Source organism: Sciurus carolinensis, chromosome 13 (genome assembly GCF_902686445.1).
Source record: "Sciurus carolinensis chromosome 13, mSciCar1.2, whole genome shotgun sequence".
In the NCBI taxonomy this organism is placed as follows: Eukaryota; Metazoa; Chordata; class Mammalia; order Rodentia; family Sciuridae; genus Sciurus; species Sciurus carolinensis.
The window spans coordinates 86,790,901-86,818,120 of NC_062225.1; the positions used below are offsets into that span (position 1 = coordinate 86,790,901).

Below are 27,220 nucleotides of genomic sequence, written 5' to 3' on the forward strand. Positions count from 1 at the left end.
AGTGAATATGGTGAGACCTCAGCTTTTTGTTGTTCTGGTGGGGACAATTAGATTAGATAACATAACAGTTGAGATACAAAAGATCCTGTAAGAAGGGAAAATATAAAGTAAATGAACCCAGGCGCTGCCATCCCCCACCTTGTTTTGTACTGGCTTTTGAATCCAGGGGGGCACTTTACTAGTGAGGTACTTCCAAAGTCCTTTTTATTTTTTAATATGAGACAGGATCTCACTAAATTCCTGAGGATTTTACCAAGTTTCCAAGGTTAGTCCCCAATTTGTGATCCTCCCTGCCTCAGCCTCCCAAATTGCTGGGATTATAAGCATGTGCCACCAGCCTGGCTATAGCTCTGCTGTTTTCTAACTCAAAGATCATAGTGTCCATAAACGTAAATCTCTCTCTGAGTTCTAGTCAGTAGAATAGAGACAGTAATACCTATTTTTTGAGAGTCATTGTGGCAGATTAGGTGGTGTTTATTGTATTCCCTAAGTGTTAACTTTAGATATTAATGCTTGTTTGATATATAAAATCATATTACACGTACTTTGCACAAATACATTGTTTCTGCATACTTAGGATTCATTGTAGTGGCTAGAGATACTAGAATTTGGAGTTGAATTTTGAAAGGAAATGTGACAGACCTTTTCATGTTTTATATCATTGTATTGTGTTCATTTGGTCATTATAATTCAATATGGAAAAGGAAAAACATAGATATAGAAGGCTCTTACGTTTGCTTTTGTTAATTTTCCATCCCAGAATTTGTTTTGACCACAAAAAAATGCAGAAATAAAGTCAATATGTTTTTAAAAATATTTTAACATTCCCTTAATCTGATGACCTGACCCAGGAGCTTATGGCATGTTTTGGCCCTGTTACCATAGTTGGGGACTTTTTTTTTTTTTTTTTTTTTTTTTTTAAGTTGGGGACTTTTTAAAAGAAGGATAAGATTGTAAAGGAAAAGTCCAAGTGCTTTCTCTATCTATAATCTTTTGAAGTTGATTTTTTGTGTAGTAGATAAATTGACACGTAGGGAATGTTCCATATTTTCTACATCTTTATGGCTATGTTTTCTAATTATTTGAAGGAAGTTTCATGATAATCAGTGCAAGTTTGTCTTTCCATGTGAAATGTTTTTTTTCCAGTCAAGTTAAAATACATTTCCACAGAGGGGGCCCGTTAATCTATTTTTACAAATAAAATTCTAACTGTAAAAGTAACTTTGGTATGGCACCAGGAAGCCATTATCTATAAGATCATTGACTCTAGAGTCAAACTCTTTGTAATTGAAATCTCCTTCCACCACTAACTAGTATGATTTTAGCCAACTTAACTTAATCTCTCTATCCCTTTCTTATCTATTAAATGAAGATAACAGTAGCATTTATATCTTATAGGATTTCTGTAAGAATTACATGTGACAATACGTATAAAGTCTGTAGAACAATCCATGGGTCATAGTAGTGTTCAGTAAATGTTAGCATTTAATTGTCAAGATACATAAAGGTTCGTTTATCTGTCTACTCATGAACTCTTCAGTCAGTGTCCATAAGAGGATCTAACCTTTTTCAAAGTGGAGGTCTTATGAGGAGGTGGAGAATAAAAGCAAGGAAAATTATTTCAGATTTTGGTAAATACTATGAAGGGAAAGATCTGGATGCTATGAGAAAGAACAATGGAAGGATGTCCCTAATTGAGACTAGGGAGATAGTGAGGGGCTTACTGTGAGAAAGTGACATGTGAGTTCAGACAGAAAGGAGTTAGCTACTTGAAGAATGAGGTTAAGAGCAGCATGTGAATTGTAAGTCAGGAAAGTGCCAAGTCATTTAACTTCTTTGGTGATAAATTTTCTCATCTGAAAAGGCATTTTTTTACAGATTAAAAAAATTCTGTAGTTCCAACATGGCAAAATTGGCCTAATTACTTTCTCCCCCAACTACAGAGAAGGTGTGCACTTATTTTCTTTTTTGTAAAAGATCTATCACACAAATGATTTTTGTATGATATCATTATTGCTCTTGGAGCCTATCCTGTTCGGATCTTTTGCACATCTCATTTTTATGGTAAAAACAGAATTCAGTATATTATTCTGATTAAGAGCAGACTCTACAGTTAAGACTAATGGCCTCAGACAACTACTTAGTCCCTGTGATTCAGTTTCCTCGTTTTTAAGATAAAGATACTAATATGAATATAGATAATGGGTTGTTGTATTAAATGAGTTAAATATGGAAAAAATCTAGAATAGTATTTGACACAGTGGAAACACAATATTATAGGCTAATTAAGTTTCATTTAAACACTAAAAGTACTAATCTAACTTCTTGGTTTAAATAAACTTTTGTAGTTAAGGTAATAATGGTAAATTTTTAATAGACACTTTTGGATAAAATACTCTGGAACTGTGGGAAAGGAGTCAAAGTCAACTACTTATGTTTTCTGTTGCCATTCTATGATATATTGATTTCCTGTCATCAGAGTTGTACTTTTCTCATCTTGAAGTGGCATTAGTAATAGAATTTACTTTATAATATTTTTGGTGAGGACTAAATTAGGTCATACATATGTGGTTCTTAGTATGGACTTCGTGCCATGTAGTGACAGGTCAGGAAATACTAGCTTTTAATACTATTGTCAGTTTCTTTGTCATGGATTAAAGTGAATTTTAAATAATCAGAAGTCTTATTCTAACTTTCAGATGTTCATATATATATTAGTTGTCTGGGACTTCCATAATAGTACTGCAGACTGCCAGGCTTAAGCAACAGGAATTTATTTTCTCATGAGCTCTGGAAGACCCAGATCAAGGTTTTGTCAGGTTTCAGTAACCAGCCTGTTAGTATCCTTTTACCGCTTTGATGATTAGAAGCATTTGGAGGCTGTCTCAAAATTAGTGTCAAATTATTTTCAGTGAATACCTATATTTTATCCCAGTTATTTTCATTCTAAGAAAATAAAAAATCTTTCCCTGTGGAGTTAGAAAAATCAGATCAGTGCTAATTCTCCTTTGAAGTTAATGATTCTTTTATATATTATATGACAGATATGTTCATAGTTGAATAATGAGAGTAAGCTTATTATTAAGCTTATGAAGTAAATATTATACTTTTAAAATAAACCTAGAGTCCCACTGCTGAAAGTTATCTGCTTTTATCAGTTTGATGCTGAGTTTGCTAACTTTCCATGTCTAAGGATACGTGTTATATATGTGTCTTAAATATTATCTGTATTTAAGGATCATATAATGGTTTTGTAGTTTGTTTTTTAATGCAACAATAAATAGTAGCACATGTTTTTATAGCAGTTTAAACATTGGGGGCATACTTCTAAGCAATTTGTATACAGTTAGCAAATTTCACAGGTCTTTCCAGATAGATATTATTATCATTAATAATGATGCCCATTTTTAAAAGGAGTAATTCAGTTCATGCAGATAGGATAAATAAACTGCAGAAGTTCATATAATTACTGAATGATAGAATTGAGATTTGAATTTAGGCAGAGGATTGTAGTGCGTATTCTCTATATATGTGGTCATGACTGTCTTTCTGTGTCAATACATCTATAATATTATTGGCTGTACAGTGTTTCATTCTCATCTTAGTCACTTTTACCAGAATTTATTTTTCCTCCTTTCTTGAAACATCACTTTTTCCTATTTTACCTGTTCTTCCTTGTCACTTTCCTTCCTGGTTTATTTTTCAGTTTGCCTTAAAGCATGGTAGTTCTCAATGGCCACCCTTACTTCTTTTATTTGCATTCTCTTTCAAGGTGGGCTTATGCATTCCTGTGACTTTAAAAACAATTTATAGGCAACGTTTATAACTATTACTCGAAACTTTCTGCTTCACTCTGGAGTTCATATCCACTGTGACTTATTTGATATCCTTATTAAGATGTATCACAGATATTTAAAACATGTGAAATTAGAATGCTTGATCCCCTCACTCTGTTCCTCCTAATCTATTCCTTTTCTTACCTTCCCCACTTGGTACATGGCTCCAGCATCAAAGTAGCACGCAAACAAAAGCCAGAGGGGAATCATTATTGATTTCTCTCCTTTATCCTTTATATTTAATTTTTTTAGTAAGCCCTGTTTTTGCCTTATTCATTGTCTCCACTTTTGTTTTGCTTATTTTTGTTTTGTTATTTTCCAGCATCCAGGGCCATCAGTTTCATCCAAGCTGCCCTTTCATTAGCCAAGTCATATGACTACATATGATCCTGTGTCTTGGTGTTTGCTATGTTTTTCACCTGTGCTAACATAAAATTTTTCATCATTGTTACTATTGATCTCAAGCTGTGAAGTGCTGATGGAGAAAATATGAAGACCATGCTTATTAAATTTTCTGCAAATTCATGCAGTCCATACTCGCCTGGACCCATGTTACTGTTTGATAGACTGTTTCCTCTTATATCTTTACATTGTCATGGACCATGAACCATTCCTACTCTGGTTCCTGGTGTTGGGTGTAGTAAAATTGACTGCGAGACTTTCCTAGCATCTGTTTTGTTTTCATTATTTCTAGGCCTCCCCACAATTGAGTTAAAGAATGGGAATTTTAAGTCTGATCTGACTACTGTAACTGCTGCCAAACTGACTCTTCTAAAACACATTCATTATCTCCCCTCTGTATATAATGAATCCCTTCCTTAATAAATGAAGTATGAAATCTCCATCCTTATCATGCAGGCGCTCTATGAAGAGATCACTGATTTTGTCTTTTAACCCCTAACGTTCCCTTTGCTCTTCATTCTCATTTCCCCTGCTCTTTGTTTTCCTGTTTTTTGTTTTTTTGTTTTTTTGTTCCCAATCATACAGATTTGGTCTCTCAATACTCTTTAAAAGAAAATTTTACTGATTCCTTTTACTCTTCTGCCTTTGATCTGAATGTGATTTCTCCTCTGTATTTAATTATAATTGTTTTACTTCATTTATCATATTATGCCTTCTAGTTTATCGGTATGCTTCTTTTATATTATAAACTTCTTGAGGGCAAGAACTGTGTCTTTCAAGTACTTTTGGCATTCCCACCAGGAATCCGTAACTCCTCATCATATCTGGAAATATTATCATTTTTAGTCAAGTACACAATTTAAGAAGAATATTTGTAAGGCAATGTAGAGAAAAGGGCTAGGTAGCCATTTGTCAGTTCAGCTCCCCACATTACTAACCTATGTGTGTGTGCACGCACGCGCGCGTGTACACGCACACACACATGCACTCTTACGGGTCTATGGACCAGGTGCAGCCAGCTCATCTCTGGGATTGAATTCATCTCATCTTTTTATGTCCTGTATAGCATGGAACCTTGAATGTAGAGAGCTTTAATTGAAGTGAAATTGACTGTTCCTTCCTGATCCCTGGGCTCAGGTACAGGCACCCCTTGACTTGCTTTTAATTAATTTTAAACCTACCTTTTAAGTAGAATCAATCAAAGGCTAGAAAGTAGGGCATGATTTCCCAGTTCTCATGTGAATTCAGCCTTTTGAATCTTTCTTTTCTTTTCTTTTGGGATAAAATTGGCCCATCACTGTGTACAGGGTTATTTCTAAGTTGCAAAAGTACCTCCCTCCATGTTTTTAAATTATTTTTTCTGCCATGGCTGCCTCAAACAATAAAAGTGACATTTTTTTGTGCATGTGTAGTGTAAACTTCATTAGCAGAAGAAGATAACTCCTCAGTGTCTATCAAATAGATGCACTGAATCTTCTTATAAAAAATCAAAACAAGTTTTTGATAATAACAATAAACTTGAAAGCCTCAAATGAGGTATTTTGGTTAGAATGATTTTCAATTGTTTTTGTCCCTGAGTGTTCCAGCAAGTCCATTTTAGGATCCTCTAAGCATGACTGTAGCTCCACATAGGACCTCCTCATCTATGTAAGTTTCTCTTTTTAAACCATTGTGTATAAGCTACAGAAAATACAAATAAACAAGTAAAAATCACTCAAAACTCCCATCAGTTGGAATTATAACCACTATTGATTTTTTGACCCCTCCCCTTTCTTTTGTCTTTTTTCCCTTTATAAATAGTCAATTAGATTATGTTCTTCTACTCGTTCACTTTAAAATTTAATATGAGGAATTTAACAGTCTTTTCTATAACAACTGTTAGACTGGGAGCATTGTTTTTATCCTTCAGGTACTAGATTAGTGACAGGGAAACTTGTATAACTTTGTAATGCAACAAGCTATTTGTCAGTGATGGAATTAGCTAACATTTTCATAGAAAGTATTCTGTATGCTAAGTCTTTATAGTCATTATCTCAGTTTATATTGGGATTAAACAGTGAACAAAAACATAAAAATCCTTGCTTTCATTGGGTTAAATTCTGTTGCTGTGAGATAGATGCAAATTATATTTAAAAAATATATATATATGTGATGGTTAATAAGTGCAGAGGAGCAAAAAGAAGGGAGAATGAAATAGGAAGCTGGCAGCAGAGGAAACAGTGAGCTGAAGGTTTTAGTAGCTCAATCAGGCTAGGTGTTTCTGAGGGCAGCATTTGAACAGGGATTTGAAGGAAGTAAGGAACTGAGTCCTGCAAGAGTAGGTGGTTGCAGACAAAGAGCACACGGAAAGATGACAGGGAAAGCCTCTTAGGGGGTCTTAAGCAGAGGAGGATCCGGACGTGGTTTATGTTTTAGGTGGATCACCATATTGTAGGTGGTGAGAGGCAGCAGTTGAGATGTTGGGCCAGGGTGGTAGCAGTGGAAGTAGTTAGTGGATTTTAAAACTAGAGGATGGTTAGATTGGAAAAAATTTGAAGGTAGAGTTGACATGATTTGCTGACAAAGAATTTTTTAAAAAGCCCAAGCAACTGAAAGATGAAAGCTGCCATTTACCAGAATGGGGATGATTGTAGGAGGAATACATTCAAAGGTGAGATTTAGGATTTTCAGTTTTGTATGTCCTGTTGGACACTGAGGTGTAATTGCTAGCAATTAATTATCATTAATTTTCCAATAAAGGTTAACTGTTATAATCACTCATTAAGTATTTGTTGACTCTGTAATAGATAATTTGCTCTCTACTACAGTGGCAAGAAAGTTTGGGGGAATTACAAGAGTGGTCAAAAGTAGACACCATTCTTGGCCCTTGTGGATCCAATAACGATATTTTTAAGTAGTTTTTTTTTGTTGTTGTTATTTAAAATAATGTTTTAAGTAGGGTACCTAGAAAGAAATAAAGGCAGATTAATAAAATCACAGCTAAATTTGGATATTTAAATCTATTAGATTTAGTTTAAGTTCTGATAGTGAAGCATATATACATTGATGTTTCAAGCAAAAGTAAATTTTTTTCCACATTAGACATGTCCTGGTTGTTTTTATTTAACAATATCTTAGTCTTCAAATTGGCTGGTTACCATGATGGAATGAAAGTTCATGATTTAGCTTTATTTAGATGAAATGAGATAGTGGTATATTGAACTTAGTGTTGAAAGTTATGTGTTTCATGAAATATTTATACTGTAAATTTTCTCTTTTATATTAATATGCTTGTTTTAATAGTTAAGGATAAAGAAATAGTTTAGGATCAATTTATTTTGCAGCAGAAATCTCTAACAGTAGCATTATAGTATAATCTATTCACTCTCCTCTCATAAAATTATTTATGATTTTTGTGTTTAAAAAAATCCACAGGTTCGTCATAAGGCATCACAGAAGGTTTATGCTATGAAGCTTCTTAGTAAGTTTGAAATGATAAAAAGATCAGATTCTGCTTTTTTCTGGGAAGAAAGAGATATTATGGCCTTTGCCAATAGTCCCTGGGTGGTTCAGGTAAGCATACTAACTTTTATAAGTTTATTTCATTTTTTAAAATGCTATTATTCATGTGAGTTCACGTGCTGCAAGTTCTGTGTCTCATTCACGTAGTAATAATGCAGTTGTTTTCAGTGAGATCTGAGTCAGTATGCTTGTTAATGTTCCTGAACAGTATCTGCGTAAACATGACATGTAATAATTACTTAAAATTGATGTATGGAAGGAAGTATTACTTGCAACTTTTTCCTTTTTAAATCCCTTCTGTAAAGAACTGGCTTGCTCACCAGCATGCCATTGTTCCGTGCCTTCCTTTTCTTGAGGTTTACGTAGTAGGAATCTGGTAAATTCATTGAATCATTTGGAAGGATATATACAAATTAATGTCATTTAGAAATTATTATTACATTAATTAGCCTATCTCAGAGAGAAAAAAAATGATTACAATAAACAATGGAAAATCTCCTGCAGTCCTTTATATGTTACCTATTATTTAAGATAGTATTAGCACTCCTGATTCTGTATCTTATTTGACTGCGGATTAAGAAATTTATGGTTCTGTTTTGCACCAGCTTTGCTTCTCTTAAAGATTTTTGTAATACTAACATCTAAATCCACAAACACTTTTGAACAAGTGCCATGAATAAGATTAGGTACATGCCACTGCATGTTCAGATATTTTAAATAATCTGGGAGTTTGATACTTTACTTGCGGAAGGCATTGTGGAGGTTAAAAGAAATTGCCATAGTAGTGACTGTGCCTTTTTTTTTTTTAAGGTACTGGGGATTAGACCCAGGGATGCTGAGCTATATCCCCAGTCCTTTCTATATTTTATTTTGAGACAGGGTCTCGCTAAGTTGCTTAGGGCCTCAGTAAGTTGCTGAGGCTGGCTTTGAACCTGTGATCTTCCTGCTTCAGCCTCCTGAGTTCTTGGGATTATAAGTGTGTGGCACCACACCTGGCTTATGACTATGGCATTTAAAACCTCATTTCTTGGTGTGTGTTTTTTTTTTTTTTTTTTAAATGTTTAGTCTTACTCTCCCCCTCCCCTTTATTTTATGATTGTAGCCAGTTATTAGAAACTCTAGTATGTGCAGTTAAAACTTTTGTTTCAAATTATGTATCACAATAATTCACTTGATTAAAGAATGACAATAAAGTATTTGTTCCATGTTTAGCTTTAAATTGCTTTCACAGTAGTATAGTCATTGCTGTTTCCCAGATATTATTTCATCATATTGGTATCTTTTGATCTTAATTCTGCTAGGTGGATTCTTGTAAAGTGTTAATCGAGAAAGAAAGGATCTCTTGATAGTTGAAATAATCTGAGGAAGCAAATCAACCGTGAAAACGTAGTACAATTGAAAAAGTAATTATGATTGTGATTATGATTGTGGTCTTCATATGTTTATCTCTTCTTAAAAAATATACCATCCAACATTATACTTACATGTATGAAACATTTTAATTTGGGGGGAAACTTGCCAAAGGGGCTGACTTATTTTTATTTATTTAATTTCATTATTCAGATTTTTAAAAATATATTCAGAGTTGTTTAATCACTACCACTGTCTAATTTTATAACGCCGTTATTATCTCCAGAAGAAACTCTGAATCATTTAGCAGTTAGTTCCTAATTCTCTCTGACCAGTCCCTGTCACTGTGCTAATTTACTTTCTGTCTCTACAGATTTACCTGTTCTGGGTATTTCGTATTTGTTAGTTAACTTTCCATTGCTGTGACAAAATACCTGATGAAATCAACTTAAAAGAAGGAAAGGTTTAATTTGATACACAGTTTCTGAGATTTCAGTCCTTGGTCACTTGACTCTCTTGTTTCACGGCTTGTGGTGAGGCAGAAGAACATCATGATGCGGGGAGTGTGTGGTGGGGCAAAGCTGCTCACCTTATGGCAGCCAGGAAGCAGAGAGACAGAAAGAGAGAAAATGGGTCTAGGGACTCTTAAGTAGGTCCTAAGTGCCTTATTTCCTCCATCTAGACTCCACTTCTTAAAAGTTCCTGATAGCCCTCTAAGCCATGAATCATCAGTGGATTAAGGCATTGATGATGTCAGCGCCCTATGGTCCAGTCCCCTCCCTGAAGCCCCTCCTTGAAACACTGCTGCATTGGAGACCAAGCCTTCAACACATGAGCCTTTGGAGGTCATTTGAAATCCAAACTATAACATTCTATAAGTAGGATCATATAATATGGTATTTGTGACATCTTTGAACATTCATTTGTGTATAACATATATTAGCACTTCATTCCTTCATGACAGAATAATATTCTGTTGTATAGTTACACCATGTTTTCTTCATTCATCACTTAATGGACATTTGAATTGTTTCTATTTTTCTTTGGCTGTTGAATAGTGCTGCTATGAATGTTCTTTCATATGGATTTTGGTGAATATATTCATACATTCCTTTTAGGTGATCTATCTTAATGACTATTCAATATTTAATTGTACAAATGGTCCCATACTTTGTTGTTTCATTACTTTTGTTGGAAGTAGCTCTTTTCATTTTTCTTACATAAATTATGCTGCAGTGTAACTCTTTGGTCCTTCTGTGTTTTTTAGATATATATTTTTTAGTGTGATTTTTTAAAAATTTAATAGATGTATATTGGCACATTTAAAAAATTCCATTGCTAGTAGAGAGGACTTTTTCTTCTTTAAACTACATCCAGTTTGCTCTGTTTTTCTAAGGACACTAGTATTTTTCTTTTGTCCTTATTTTTGTGGTAACTCTTTATGGAAATTCTTCCTTGCTTTCTTTTCTAGTTTTATTCCCCAAATGTGTACTCCAAGCACCTTATTTTAGTTTTTGGCTTCTTTCTCTTTTTCTTTTTAAAATTTTTTGGATCTCTAAGTTCAGGTGTATCCTCTACCTTTTGTCTCTCAAGCTAGAGTATTCCTGTTCTTTGATATTCCTTTGTCCCCAGGTTGAAAAAACCTGGATTTTGTTAATTTTGTCCCTGTGATATAGTTTAGCATGCCTCTTTCTCATTCGTATTTTTATAAATTGGTAGAGGGTAAAACGTTTGATCAGATTCTGATTTGATTTGTAGGAGGCTATTTCATAGGCAGTATTTTTTTTCTTTTGGGAGGCTAATGTCTGATTATCCTCTGTTACGATAACTATTTGTGATCAGTGTCTTGATCCACTGGTTTATTAAGGATTGTAAAATGGTGATGTTTCAATTTCATCATTCCTCCTTTAATTGTAGTGACTGGAATGTTTCTATAAAGAAAGATATTCCCCATTTACTAGTTGGTTATGCCATGATATAGTTCACATAGGAAGGACAAAAACTTTATTATTTCCTTGTATTTACCAGTTTCCGAAAAGAAAGGACACATTTCCTTTTGATTTTTCAAGGGTGTTCAGTTTGCAGGGAACAATAATGCATGGACCAAAAAAATCTATTCGATATGTTTTAGTCCTCTGAACACCTTATCAATGCTTATGTTATGACACCTTTGGCCAGTGGAATCATATTCAGAATGACTGCTTGATAGCTTGCTTTTTTTGTCTGATAAAACAGGGTGTTCCAGACCTATCTTACATGATTTCTGCCCTTGACATGGAATTAACTTTGCTTGTCCATCTGTATTTTGTATATAAATATTTCATGAATAGTTTTTTAGAGTAGGGTGCTAGCATTGAAATTCTTAGGTCACGTAGTATGTATCTTGACATTCGATTGAAAGGATCAGATTACTTTGTTTAAAAAAAGCTAGTTTTATGTTTTTGTGGTTTTTTTTTTTATTTTTATTTTCGGTACTGAGAATTGAATCCAGGGGTACTTGCCCACTGAACCACACCCCTTTTATTTTTTATCTTGAGACAGTATCTTGCTAAGTTACTTAGGGCCTTGCTGGGTTGCTGAGACTTGAATTCCTCCTACCTCAACCTTCTTAGTCTCTGGAATTTCAGGCATGTGCCACCCTGCCTGTCCACAAGTGTTTTTTTGTTTTTTGTTTTTTAAAAAATAAGTTCCTATTATCACTAACTGTGTAAGAGGTTTTCTTTCAACAATTTTTATCAAATACTAAATGTTGTATTTATTTTTAAATTGTCAGTTGCTTGAAAAATAAGATGTTATGGTGTTCTATTACATTGCTTTGATTACTTGCAAGATTCAGCATATCTAATATTCTTATTAGTAATTCACACTCCTTATACATTGCTTGTGTCATTTTTCTAATGTTATTTTTCTTGTTTTTAATTGATTTGCTAATGTTAATAGATCTTAGATATCAATCCTTTGTTACATATGTTAGAAATATACTCTCTTTACTATTAAATGTTTGTTGCTTTTGAGAGTTTTAAATTTAGATGTAGTAAAATCTCAATTCTTACTGAACAATACCTTTCCCATGCCCAAGGTTATAAAAATAATGTTCTCCTATACTTTCTTTTCTTCTAATTCTTTTTTTTTTTTTTTGGAGTGAGGGTTGCCGGGGATTGAACCCAGGGGTGCTTTACCACTGGGCTATGTCTCCAAGCTCTTTTAATTTTTTATTTGAGACAGGGTATATTCTTTAATATTTTTATATTTTCATTTTTGGAGGGGGATCTATTTTTGTCATCAGTAATTAATTTTTATATGAAATATGATTTGTTTTTTTCTAAATGGTTAGCCAGTTTTCCCATTGCCATTAATTGAAAAGTCTCTTTTCTCCATGAGATAGCTTATATATTATAGACTAAATTACCATATATACATGAACTTTTCTTTGAAGGTCTCTTTTATTACATGTTCTTCTTTTTTTTTTTTTTTTTTTAGTTGTTCCTGTGCTAAAATCACATTGTTTTAAGTTCTGTAGTTTTTCAAATAATTTGATATCTGTTAGGATAAGTCTCTTCTTAATGTTTTCCTTTTAAAAATATTTTTTCCAGAGGGCTGCAGGTGGCTCATTGGTAGAGCACTTGCCAAGCATGCATGAGGCCCTGGGTTTGATCCCCAGCATTACCAAAAAGGAAAAAAAAGATTTTTTTTTTTTTTTTTTTTTTCAGCAGCAGTTCTTCCTTACTCTTAAAATATTGCTTTTTAGCAGGAATGCAGAAGTAATAGATTGAATGGGAAAGCACTTCACATTTCTGCTGGGGAACCACAAAATGAAATGCCTCCTATATTTCACACATTGTGGAAGTTATGTCTATTTGTGTCAGTAAGGAATTTCCTTATTCATCCCTCATTTGCTTCTTTTGAACAATTTCCCTTCCCCATAAAAATTTACTTACACCTCCCAAAATAACAAATAATATGTAACAATTCTTAAAAATTTTCTCTGTGATATTAGAATTAACTTTTCATTCTGTTAAGAATGAATTTTGACTTACATTGTTTTAATTGGTACTTTTTATTGCTTTGATTATTTTGTATTAGTTTTCTTTAAACAATATAGTATATCTCTTCATATAAAACCTGATATCCAGTGAAGCCACAGTTCTTACCCTTCCAAGTAGTTTCAGAAGAATTTGTGCATAAGAAACTCTTTTAATGAGTAGTTATTACAAAATACAAAAAAAAAAAAATGGTATTGGCTAAGTGTACCAAGTTATGTTGAACAATAGTTTTGTTCCACCCCCATCCTAGTCTTTTTTTATTGTTTTGAATTTTATTTGGGTTTACTTCTCAAGTCTTTCTGATATTTGAAGCTTTCTAAGAAGGATAAAGGATTTGGCCTGGTCAGTTCTTTCCTGGATTACTATTTTCTTAACAGGAATATGTATTTGAAATGTTTCCTTTGGTGTTTTTTAAGATTTGATGTTGCTGTTTAATCTGTGATTATAATGCACTAAAAATAAAAATTCTTTAAAGTAGTATAAATTTTAAAGTAAATGCTATCTGCTATAATGTGATATTTTCTTAATAGCCCACTGAATTTGATTACTAATATTTTGTTAAGTAATTTTTCATCTGTATGCATAAAGGAGACAGAACATCTAATATTTTAAACAATGGGATCATGGTGCTTTTCATATCATAGCAAAACTGCTCAAATAGACATAGTTGGGAAGCACACCATTTTTTTTCTATGCTCTTTGGTACAGTTTATATAAAAATGTAGACTATTTTATTCCATGAGGTTTGTTTGAACTTGTTTGCAAACCTCTCAAGAAAAAATTTAAATATATTTAATGCTATTTTCTTTTAGGATTTTTTTATTTTTTGGCCAGGATTGGGGGTTGAACCCGGGGCACTTAATCCCTGAACTACATCTTCAGCCGAGTTTATACTTTATTTAGAGATGGGGTTTTCCTGAGTTGCTTAGAGCCTTGCTAAGTTGCTGAGGCTGGCTTTGAACTACCATCTTCCTGAGCCCCTGGGATTACAGGCTTGCATTGCCACACTTGGCCATTTAGTTTTAAAAACTTATGGTAGTTTTGAGAACATAGCTGAATGATAAGTGCTTGCCTAGGCCCTAGGTTTAACCCCTTTCATCATGAAAAAAATATATATTATAATAAATTTCAAAAATATCTTAAACTAGAAGGAAAGTTTTATATACTGAATTCCCCTGTACTGTTGGTCCAGCTTCAGTAGTTACCAGTCATGACCAATTTTGTTTCTTATACCAAGAATTGGCAAACTTTTTTGTAAAAGGCCAGATGACAAATATTTTAGGTTTTGCAGCCTAAGAAGCAAAATTGAAGACATTATATAAATAATTCTCTAATAAGAAAACAAAGTTTTATAGGTTTTTATTGAAAAAATTCAAGATATAATAGTAAATACACTTTTTAAAAGGAGATATACTAATGATTAGAATGGAATTCTTTCCTGGGATTGATAACATTTTCCTTAATTGAAATTCACAATTGGTGTTTCCTGTCATCAAAACTGAATGTGTATGTCCATTGCTTATGTATAAGAAGGTTTTACATATTTGTCTTTAAAAATGTCTTTTCAGCTAGTTGTAGTGGTACACACCTGTAATCCTTATGACTTGGGAGGCTGAGGCAGCAGAATCACAAGTTCAACACCAGGCTCAGCAACTTAGCAAGACCCTGTCTTTTAAAAACAAAAACAAAAAATAAAATAGGCCTGGGACAGGGCTTCATGGGAAAGTGCCCTTGGGTTCAATTCCCCATTTCTCCCACAAAAAAGTCTTTTCACATAGCCAAATAACACCAAATACCATTATCATTCACTAGCATTTGGTTATTTTTTATTACTAGATTTATTTTAAAGACCTTCGTGATTTATAGAAAATTTTAGCAGATAATATAAGAGTTCCCATCTACCTCCTATATAGTTAGTTGCCTTTAACTTAGAAATGTATGAACGACTAGTGGTATGTTATTATTTACTAGGCCTACAATTTATTCAGGTTTTCGTTTTTAACTAATGTCCTTTTTCTATTCCAATACCCTGCCAAAATAACCATATTACGTTTAGTTTTCATGTCTTAGCCTCTTCTTGGCTGTGACAGTCTCTCATATGTTCCTTGTTTTTGATGATCTTGACAGTTTTGAGGAGTATTTGTTAGGTATACTGTAGGGTATGGATGTTCCTCTATTTAAATTTGTCTGATGGTCTTATTATTTGGACTAAAACTATCATTTTAATGATATCATTATTTATGGCTGTTAATGCCTTAACCTTGAGCATGTGATTTTGATTAAACATATTTGTCACTTAAAGAAGACATTTTTAGAATTCTTCTAATTTCCTCTCTTGATCTTTGCCATTTTCAAGGTCATTACATTACAGATCAAACATATCTACTTCAACATTAGTTAGAAACTCCTCAATTGCAAAGTTAAATGAATTTTGAAATGTGTGTATTTTCTTTGCACTTACATTTGAGCTAAAAAAATGCTGCTAAAACTATGGTACTAGCTTGAGCTCAGAAAGTGCATTCACTGCAAATTTTTTATACCAATGGAAATCTTGTTTTTACTTTTGATAGGAAAAATATATAAAGCAGCTTGAGGTTAATTTCCATCAAAACGATTGTATACAGTGTAAGTTTTACCTATACACATTGCTTTGCCTTGTAATTTTAGATTATTTTAATTATTAAACCTTATTAGTCTGTGGCAAAGACTAATTTTCCAAAACTTTTCAGTGTTGGATACAGCAGTTGAGAACAGTGCTTGTTCAAATTTCAGTCTCAACTCTGAGCTCAAATAATTACAGTAAACTTAAACCACTGCTGTATGGAAGTGAGGATATTCTGCTTCTATTTCTGACAAAAATTCACAAAACCGATGATGATAGTTAAGTCCAGAAGAACAAATGATATCATTGACATCACTTGTTTATTAACTAGAGAGATTTAAAGTTTTCCATAGGGTGCATATTGATGAATATCACAGTGAATAACCATAAGCAAAAATCTTACATTTTCATAGACTTTGTAAATTTGTTCAACTAAATCTTTCTGCTCCACATATCTTTTTATCACCATCTGTTCAGGTTTTTATCATCATCTGAATCAGTGTTTTCTTAAATTCCTTGAAAATATTTTTCCTATGCAGATGGTTCAGAGTCGCAAATTATTTATACCAGCATTGGCCCTGACCTCTCCAGTAAACAGTAATTACTGAGTAGTATCAGTAACCTCTGGCTCCTCAAGAGCCAAGGAAAACTGCTCAAATCCTTTACCTTGTTTTTAAACTGACTTGATACTGCTCTTGGTATCCCTAACTCTTAAAGCAACTGTTGAAAGACAAATAATTCTTAAGATAGTTTTCTCTAGACATTTTTCTTTGGCTACTGCAGTCAAGCACAGTTTGATTAATTCATCACTGGTAGATGGCTTTCCCTGCTTGCCTAATGAAACCTTTGGGAACTTTGTTTTAGTCTCACATGGATTTGGCAGATTTAACATTTCCCCATAGTTCATTTTACTCTTTTAATTTTAAAGTAGTAAATTAAATATGTTTTGTTCTTCTACCTGTTTTTCTTTTATCTTCTCCATTCTTTTTGAGAGATTGCTGCTGTCCTGAAATTAGTGTTCCTCCTCCTTATGCCAGATCTCTTTCTCCCTTCCTCATCTTTTTAATTTCTGTTTTGATTGGCTGATCCAGGGTTTTAATTTCTTGAGTCTGTTTATACTTTATGTGACTGTATCTTTCACTTTTCTATTGACTAAGCCTACAAATTATGTAAATTATCTTAACAGTTTTTTGGTTCTGTTTGCAAAGTATGCCCAACAAGAAAAGGTTTTCTTTTAAAAGTGTTTCTGCTTTTTCTTTTTTTTTAATTCCCTTCAATTTTCTTTAGTTTTCTAGTTTCTTTAGTTATCTGCCTAACTTACTGTCAGTTCTTGGTTTCTGGTTCAAATACCTCTTTTTGCTTGAATATTCAAAAGGGAGAAGATAATGAGAAATATGTAAACTCATTTGAAGTTATAAATTTCCCCTTGAGCTCTGCTTTATAATCTTAATAGATTAAAAAAATTGTGAGATCAATTCACAGAAGAGCATCAAACGAATATTAAAATGATTTTTCACAAAATAAATGTCTGAGTCTTCACTGTCATGTCCAGAAATACACATTTCCAGCACACAGAAGTCCAGAGTACGCTCTCCCAGTCACCAACTCCATGTGTCCCCCCAGGAACCACTCTTCTGGTTCTCACCAGTTTGTCCCCTAAAACAAGTCATAGTATCTGTGTACTTTCCCTGTTTATTCCCTGTTTATATCAGTGAAATCATTGAATAGGTTTTTTTGGTCCAGCTCCACATATATCATTTATCATTGTTGCTACAATATATTAATTGCATTGCTATATTTTATTCTGCTCCCTGTATGTCTTGATTTGTTGTTTATTTTCAAAATCTTGTTAAAAATGATGTTATCATCCATATTCTTGTGCTTATTTCTGTTAGGTATGTTTCTAGAATGGCATTCCTAAACACTTATTAGTCTTAGTTTGTGGTGCCAAAGTGTTCCTTAGCACAGTTGTTGCAATTTGTTTTAAGTTTCCTTTGCCTCATTCTTTTGTCAACTCTTGGCTCTTCCATAAGAAAATTATTTGTCATTTTTGGACATGAGAAGTGGCATCACGTAGTGGTTTAAGTTTCCCTTTCAGTAATGAAGTCAAAAACCTCTTCATATTTGAATATCCTCTTCTGGGAAATGCCATTTTAAGTCTCTTGCTTGTTTTCCCATTAGGATGTCTATCACTTAGAAAAAAAATTTTAGTAGAAATTCTTGTTATTTATTTTGGATATGAACCCTTTACTGTGTATGTGTTAAAAATGACTTCTCCCTAACTAAGACTTTTCTCTTTTGGGAGGGTTAGCAGCCAGACTTACAGAAAGGCTAAAAGTATGAAGGAACTATTTTTCTGAAGCTTTTGTAACTTAAGTTGCTGGCTTCATGCTTCATCACCCTTCTCAGGCTGCAATAACACATTCCCATCGACTGGGTGGCTTTAGCAACAACAACAAAAACATTTCATTTTTCACATTTCTGCAGACTGAAAGCCCAAGATCAAGTGCCAGCACGGTCAGGGTCTTGGTGAGGCCCTCTTCCTAATTAAAGACAGCCACCCTCTCTTTGAGTCCTCACATGGCAGAGAGTAGAGAAGGAAGCAAACTCTGCTCTTTTTACCAGGGCACTAATCTTGTCATGAGGCCTCCACTCTCATGATGTAATTATCTCCCAAAGACTCCATCTCCATATACAATCACATTGGGATTTAGGGTTTCAGCATACAAATTTGGGGGGACTGAACATAAACATTTAGCCCATGGCACTCTTAATACTTGACTTATTTCCTGTAAGCATGGACAGTCTCCTTTACAGTTACAACATTCCTTGAACTGAGGAAATTAACTTTGGCACATTAATAATTAACACTCGGACCTCACTCAAGTTTACCATTTGTCCCAATAATGTCTTTCATAGGAGTAGAATCTAATTCCAAATTACATTGCATTTTTTTCTCTTAGTTTTGAACATTTTCTCAGTCTTCCCTCAACCGTCTCTTTTGGGTTCTGATGTGCCCCTCTAGACTGTCACCTGCCTGGGTGCCCTTCACATCCACTTGAGTCTTGATATCCCATGGCAGCCACCCTTATGTACAAATGCTCCTTCTTCACCTTTTGAGTTCTGATAACTTGTGAGTAGATTGCCACTGGCTCCTTTTTTAGCGTATTTTATAAATACACTAAACATAATTTTAATGCAGTGCACTTTAATCAAACTTTTATGATTAATGGCATTTTATGTTCGTTTAAGAAAATTTTTTCCTACCTTGGTATCATGAAAGTTTTCTGATACATTTTTTGACTTTTTTATTTTTTGCCTATTGATTTGTCATGTCTTAGTCCTTTAAGGCTACTAAATTGAATTTCATAAAGTGGATAGATTACAAACAACATAAATTTATTTCTCAAAGTTCTAGAGACTAGGAAGTCCACAATCAAGACATTGGCAGATTTGATCTTGAATAAGGGCCCATTTTCTCATAGATGGCACCTTCTTGCTATGTTCTCACTAAAAACATGAAAGGGGTCAATGAACTGCCTTACAGTAAGGGCACTAATCTCTTTCCTCAGAGCTGTATTCTTAGGACCTAATCAGTACCTAGAAGGCCCTCCTTCAAAAACCATCACTTTAGGATGATGGTCTTAGATTATTGGTTATTGATAGTATTAAACCATTATTAAGATTTTTTCATAGCTTACTGTTAGGATCGCATGTGAATTTGGGAGGAATACAGACTTTCAGACTGTAGCACCAGGAACAACTTTTTAAGAGGATGTTACTTAAAGGTTAAGTTTTATTTGTTTCCATGTAGATATCCAGTTGTTCCAACATCAGCTATTGAACCCCCTCACTCCCCTGGTATGCATTGCCTCTTTGTGTTGTAATTCAATTGTCCACATGTGCATGGGTCTGTTTTGGGGTTTTCTATTTCATTCAGTTGTTTTGTCTAGTCCTGCTACCACCAGTACCATAGTGTTTTAATTAACTTTATTTAACTTAGTATTGATTGAATTTTTCTTTTTTTAATGGTGCTAGGGATCATACTTAAGGACTCCTTTCTGCCAGGCAAACATTCTACCACTGAGCTATACTCCTAGCCCATGGTTGAACTTCTTTAAACTAGGGGTTTATAGATTTCATCAAATTTGAGAATCTTTTGGCCATTATTTCTTCAGACATCTTTTTCTCTCCCCAAGAACTTCTGTCCCATGGCCCCCTTTTCAGACTGGTTACACATATATGATCTGTTTGATGTTGTGCCATGGTGACTGATTATTTTTTCCTTCCATTCTTCATTTCGAGTAGTTGTATTGTGTCTTTCAGGTCACTGATCTGTTTTTCTTCAGTGTCCAGTCTAACTCGTCTCATTTTTTTTCTTTTACTCACAAAATTGTTTTGAGATTTCCCATGATGTAAGGTATTATCGATAGTTTATTCCTGGTTATTACTGAATAAGTACTCCATTGTAAGGCTAAGTGACAATTTGTTGATGGACATTTGGGTTGTCTCCAGTTTTGCTCCCTTATAAATAAAGCAGTAATATTAATTTACTTGTGAGTCAACTTGACTCTTTGAAGGTTTGTTTTTAAGCTGTGGGGTAGGTTTAGAGTTGCCTACTCTAAATGTTAGGGTAGATTTAGATTTACCTACTCTGATGGAAAATATGTGATTCTTTTTTTTTTGTTGTTCTAGTAGCCATGTTTATTATCTTAACATATATATTTAAGTTTTTTAGAATAAATTTTATTAAACTTATTGAGGTATAATTTGCATACCATAAAATTCATCCAAGTAAACAATTTAGTGATTTTTTTTTTAAAGAAATTTTAGAGTGGTGCAACTATCACTACAATCTGGTTTTAGAATATTTCTACTTTCTCAAAATGATCCCAAGCCCATTTATGGACATTTTTTTTTTTATATCCTCTCATCCCAGGCAACCTTTTCTAGACATTTTCTAGACATAACCTTTTAGATATTTTATATCAGTGGAATTGTATAATATGTTGTCTTTTGCATCTGATATCCTTAGCATACTTTGTTGTTGTTGTTCTTTTGTTTGATACTAAGCATTTAACCCAGGGGTGCTTTGCCACCAAGCAATATCCCTAGCCCTTTTTACTTTTTATTTTGAGGTCTACTCTCACTAAGTTACTGAGGGCTTTGCTAAGTTGCTGAGACTGGCCTCAAATTTGCATTTCTCCACCTCAGTCTACAGAGTAGCTGGGATTTATAGGCATGTGCCACTGTGCCCACCTAGTCTATCATTTGTAAATTCAGCCTCATATAAAGTCTCAGTACATATGCAAAATATAGCCAAGTTCTTTGCCAGAATATAATATGAGTGACTTCTCGGCCAGTTCCCAGCATTGTCTGTGTTTCCCTCTGAGACCTCATGAGCACACTCTGCATTCCTGTGGGCATTCTGATCTTCTCAGCTCCACCAGAATCACCATTAAGGTCCATTTTCAACATTCTAAAGCTTTTCCTGACTACATCTCTAAACTTTTCAAAATTCTTCCCACAAACTAGCTTCAAAGATTTTTGAACCATGTGGTCAGGTTAGTCACAACAATGAACCCAGTTCAGAGCACCAATTTCTGTTGTTCATTTTTGTGTTGCTGTGACCAAAACATCCAATAAGAACAACTTACAGGAGGAAAAATTTATTTGGGGCTCATTATTTCAGAGGTCTTAGTCCATAGAGGGTCGACCTCATTGCTCTGGGCCTAAGGTAAGGCAGCACATGATGGGGGTTGGGTCCAGTGGGAAAGCTGCTGAGCTGATTTTTACCTCCAAATATTGCTGCTTTAACAGGAGCTTTTGGGGGACACCTCATATTCAAACCTAACACGCTTTTCCCTCTGAACTGCCTCTGACACCTTTTTCAGGAGTTCTGTATTAACTGTAAATATAGTGGTTTATTTCTGGACTGTTTTGTTTCATTGGTCTATATGTTGATTCTTATGTCAGTACTAATAACTGTCTTTATTTACTGTAGTTTTATTGTAAGTTTTGAAATTGGAAACTAGAAGTCCTCCTGTTTAGTTCTGACTCAGGATTGTTTTGCCTTTTCTGGGTTCTCTGCATTTCCAAATAAATTTTAGGATTAACTTTCTGGGGTTGGTGGGAACCCTGGGATTTAGATGGAGAATACATTGATCAATTTGGGGACAGTTCCTATTTTAATAATATTGAGTCTTCCAGTCCATGAACATGGGATATCTCTCCATTTATTTACACCTTTCCTTCAGTCACTTGGAGTAAAACACATTATGCACAATTATACTTGCGCGCGCACACACACACACACACACACACAATTTTTCTAGTAAACCAACATTATAATGCTTCTTCATCTCTTCTTCCCCTGCATCCCACTGCCTTCCATTTAAAAATTAGATTTAATAAGATTTTCTTGATTCTTTATTTTGCCCTTTCCTATGTCTTACATAATCATTTCTTGGGTTTATTCTTCATTTTGTCAAATTTATCCTTAGTTCTTTCAGAAATGATTTGTCATGTATAAAATTTTGTTTTGTCATCTCATTTGTTTTCTAGCCTACCATATTGTAACATCAAAATTATTTTGTATATTTGCACATAAGGCATCTTTTTGGTAACTTTGAGTATTTCTTTTTGGTTATCTGGAAATTTAACACTAACTGTCTAAGGCCTTTATTTCATTTAGAAGTCAAAATTCTGAGTTTAGATTTTTTTAATTAATGCACATCTAGAAAATTTTACTTCGTTTCTTTTTCTTCTGTTTTCTCTTTTTAGAACTTTTAGGTATGTGTTAAACTGTTGCTAGCCTTGCTCTGTATTTCCCCTCTTAATCTTTCAGTGTGTTCGGATAAAGCTTTTTTGCTTAGTTTTCTAGGTCTTTAATTTGTTCTTCTGTTACCAGTCATATGTTTAATTCTTAGGCTTCGGGATTTTTTCTTCCTTAAGCGCCCACTATTTAACTGATGCAACATCTGCTACCCTTTTGTGGGTCTTGATCTTGCATGTTTAAAGCTGTCTTCAGTTTGTCTCACCAAGTATTTTCTTGAATAGTAATTTTGTTTTCTTAAATTGTTTTGCCCTATTTTATGATGCTGATTTTTCTCAAGCGTTAATTCTTAGTTTTCTTGTATCTCTTCTCTCTTTTTGTCTGTGGAAATCTTTTCTGTCTACATTGCTTACTTCCTGGAGGGGTCGGACATGTTATTGGGTGGGATATACAGATACCTTTTCTTCCTAATTGTGGTTCTTCTGTCCTTCTGGGGACCGGTGATGACCTTTACTCTTGGTACAGATAATAGTGCCACTTGCTGAACAAGAGGATGGGGAAGGGAATAGAGGAGCTTCCTGTTCCAAGTATGGACTCATTCTGTCCATGGAAATGTGGCTTACTTCTTGTGTCTGCTGAATCTGGTACCTTTTAGTTGTTTCTAACCTGCTTCTGTTTACTCTGCTCTCTTTGTAAAATGTGTGCAGTAGTTTGTTTAGTTTTCAGAAACTGTTTTAAAGCGATAGTGAATTATTTTGTCATTTCTTCACCTTTTATATTCCTTATTCCTATTCCATGTCTGTTTTTAAATGTTTCTATTTAGTATCCTGTATTATATTTTCCAAGAGAGAAAAGCATTCATTTTTGCTTATTTTATAGTATGCCTTATATAGTACCCATATAAAAAATTTGTTGGCTACTATTTTTCCATTGGACATGTCCAAGTTTAAAATAAGAGAGTTAATAAATTTTAACTCCATTTTTAGTAATAAAATAGTTTTTCTTTTTCATTCATAATAATAGTTTTTGGGGGTTTTTTTTCCATTTATGTTTTTGTTTGGTTTGGTTTGGTTTGTTTTAAAAACATTTTTTTCCTTTCCTTTTGTTTTCCAGCTCTTTTGTGCCTTTCAAGATGATAGATATCTGTACATGGTAATGGAGTACATGCCTGGTGGAGACCTTGTAAACCTTATGAGTAATTACGATGTACCTGAAAAATGGGCCAAATTTTATACTGCTGAAGTTGTTCTTGCTCTGGATGCAATACACTCCATGGGTTTAATACACAGAGATGTGAAGCCTGACAACATGCTCTTGGATAAACATGGACATCTAAAATTAGCAGATTTTGGCACGTGTATGAAGATGGATGAAGTAAGTAAGCAAATTTTAAAAAGAGCACGTTTTTTGAGAAAGTATTGTAATACCTCAAATCAAGATGCCACCATACCCAGCAGGTCTTTGTAGTTTCAAATAACAATAAATTTAGTTTTGTTTATTGTGTAACAACTCAAGACAAAACTAAACCAAATTAAAACACTTCCTTTACTAATAATTCATCTAGCTATAAAATACTTTGTTAGTAGATTTGTTGAATGTAAGAGAAATAAAAACTCAGCATAGTTTTCTTCCGCATAGAATATTGACAAGCATTTGGTACCAATCAAAACTGGTGCATGTGTATAGTGACCTAGATGTAGGATTGGGACACACAATCTAAAGCAAGCCTTGTGAGTATTTCCCCCACCACTGTTATTTCTCCGTTTTTTGCTTTAGGAAAGCAGATAGGGAAAGAAATTTATGTTACCACCTTCTACCTACCCCTTCTACATCAACCATATAGAATAAATTTGGGGACATCAACCATTGTGATGCTTTACGTATTGAACAATCCTTATCATGAAAATAGGTTCAGTGACATTAGCCTCATAGCTCATTATGGTATTGATTTATTTTGGTTGCAAAACTTAGGTTTTGTCCTTTCCTCTTTGAGTGTGTGTAATTCCTGATGGAGCAGTATTATATTTTATTTATTTTCGCATTTCTTTGCTGGATCTAGAAGATGACTTATAAGTGTTAATACATATTGATAGCAAGTGTGTATCATCTTTAGTATGGTTTTCATAATCTTCCAATATGCTGATATAGCTGATCTTTTTCCTGTTAGTTATCTAGCAGAGACATATATTTGGAAGTACATTTCTTCTTTACCTCCTCAATTATTCATGCCAACTATGTGACACTTAACATTGATTATCTTTCCTTTATAAGTAATTCATCTTTTCTCAAAATCAGCCCAGATTTTACTTAATCTAGAAAGTTGTCCTTGATAATCCTAATCTGACTGATCATTCTTTTAATTGTATAATATTCCCACTTATTCAAAATTTATACCATACTTTCTAGGCCATTCCTAACATCTGCACTTTTTTGGTGTGCTTTACAGAATCTGTTACTGTGTCCTGTAACTGTTTTTCAGTGTTTAATAGAAGTTTTTTATTGCTTCCAAAGCTCCTTTTTGTGTTATTTACTATGAAAATAACGATTAGCAGTGAAAATTAATCTGTAGTGAAAATCAAATATGAAATAATTTTCTGATAGAATGCTAAACTTTTCTGTGTCTGGGGTATATAATCTATTTTGTTTATGTACTGCACTTCCATGAGTGTATTCTGATTTTAATTAGACCAGAAACTTTTGAGAATAGGGTGGGATGTAAGGAAATGAATCAGACCACATTTATAGAGGAAGGTTAAAGGTACTTTGCAAATAGAAAGGTGTTGCCGGGTGCAGTGGTGCACAGCTACAACTCTAGCACCTGGGGAGGCAGAGGTAGGAGAATTGCAAGTTTGAGGCAGCCAGGGCAATTGAGCAAGATGTTGTCTCAGAGTAAAATAAAAAGGGTTTTGATGTAGCCAAGTGGTAGTGCACATGACATGCAAGTCCTGAGTTCAATCTCCAGTACCACCAAAGAAAAGTGGTGTAGAACGCAAGAGTATGGGGAACATGAGAAATACGGTGTTTATAAAATAATTACACAAAATGCAAGCAAATACTAAAATAAACAGACTATCTTAAATTGTTTCTTCAGCAAACAAAATATGGCTTTATTTTATTTATTTTTTAAAATCCAAGTATAGAAAGTTGTGTTAAGTATACTCCTTGGCTCACAGTTTATTGTCATGAGAGATCTACACATTGTCCCCATTTTATTTTTATTACACTTTTCTCCTTTCAGTTTCTAGTTCATCTTTACTCTCCCTGTAAACAGCCAATGTAGGGTGTTTACCATACACTTTTTAGAGTTATTAGTCTGGTGTACATATACTTAGTTTGTATAAGTAGTATTAGAATTGGTATCATTTTGTTTACTCCTGTTACTCAGCATTGTTTTGCTAACTATCCCTAATTAATATAGATGAGTTCATTGCTTCTAACTGATGCTTAGTATTCCATGGTATCTTATCAGTTTGCCTTATTCCCCTAGTATTGTTTCATAGGTCACCTTCATCTCCCTCCCATCAATAGAACTGTCTTAAACACCTCCATACACATCCCATGTGTGTTTTGACAAGTGTTTCTCTGAGTGTAAACCTAGAAGTGATACTACCATACCAGAGGGCTCATTAATAAAATATTGCCTCAACTCCAGAAAGGCTATAAATGTTCATAACCTGTTCCTAGTAGTGCAGGAGAGATCTCTTCTCTTTATATCCTCAGTAACCTTTCCCATTGTTCAGCTAAGTTTACCATTTTCATTGGTATAAAGCAGTATCTTTTAAAAATTGTGTTTCTTAACAACTAATGATGGTAAACCTCTCTTCATATACTTGTCATTGATTTCTCTTTTGTGAATCACCTATGCATCTTTTGACTCTTTTAAAATTGACTTCTTGCTGACAGGACCTGTTATGACCTAGAAACCTTAAGATAATTTATAATCTAGCCCTTTAGAGAATGAATTATCATCCCCTTATCTATAAAACCCAGTGCTCAGATCATTCTTTAGTTATGCTGGCTTCCTCTAAAACATTATGTCACAGACAAAGGCAAAAATAAAACACAACTGTGAGATTATAACTTAGAAGGACTAAATAAGTTGTTATTATCAAAATTAAGAGTTGGTGTTTCTCTAATTTATATCATAGGTAAATTATGGGTTAACAACCATTTTCTGCATACTATTGCTGTTATTCTCTTTCTCAGGAAAAGAAAAAAAACTGTCTAGTGCTCAGGGTGTAGCTCAGTGATAGAACTTTCTCCTTGTTTAGCATGCATAAGCTCCTGAGTTCAGCCCTCTCCCCCTAAAAACTGCAAAAAAAACAAAACAACACACACACACACACACACACACACACACACACACACCTGGATGTGAGAGTCATATTGTATTTTGCATGTATGGTTGTGTCTAACAGCTGAGAACTACTATTTTAAATGATTTCCATCAATTGGGTGTGTTGGACTCATTCATTGTCATCATCCTTTACACCACCTTTTATGACAAGTTATAAATTCTTATTTTAAGTTTTCTGAAGATAAAATTTTGTCCATTATTAATATGTACCATTTGATTAAATTGCTGTATTTTAAAAAAGTTAAAATATAGGTGTTGATACATGTTTCTGAATAACTCTCTTCTCTGCAAAATTGATGTATTAAAAGGAATAGAAATTGAAGTAATTGCTGCATTATTGGAGTAATGCAGGTC

The 27,220-nt window shown here is 33.8% G+C and overlaps 1 protein-coding gene across 5 annotated transcripts in view; it reads left to right on the top strand.

Moving 5' to 3' along the window:
• The window catches only part of Rock2 (Rho associated coiled-coil containing protein kinase 2), a 136,633-nt gene that overhangs the window by 63,847 nt on the left and 45,566 nt on the right, over positions 1–27,220 (top strand). For all 5 annotated transcript variants that reach the window (XR_007104588.1, XM_047521946.1, XM_047521947.1 and 2 more), the window contains exons 4-5: positions 7,653–7,790; positions 23,623–23,883. Coding sequence is in view for 4 of the 5 variants with exons in the window: in XM_047521946.1 (XP_047377902.1) it covers positions 7,653–7,790; positions 23,623–23,883 (399 nt within the window). In the remaining variant the exon portion in view is untranslated. The remainder of the gene's footprint in view (positions 1–7,652; positions 7,791–23,622; positions 23,884–27,220) is intronic.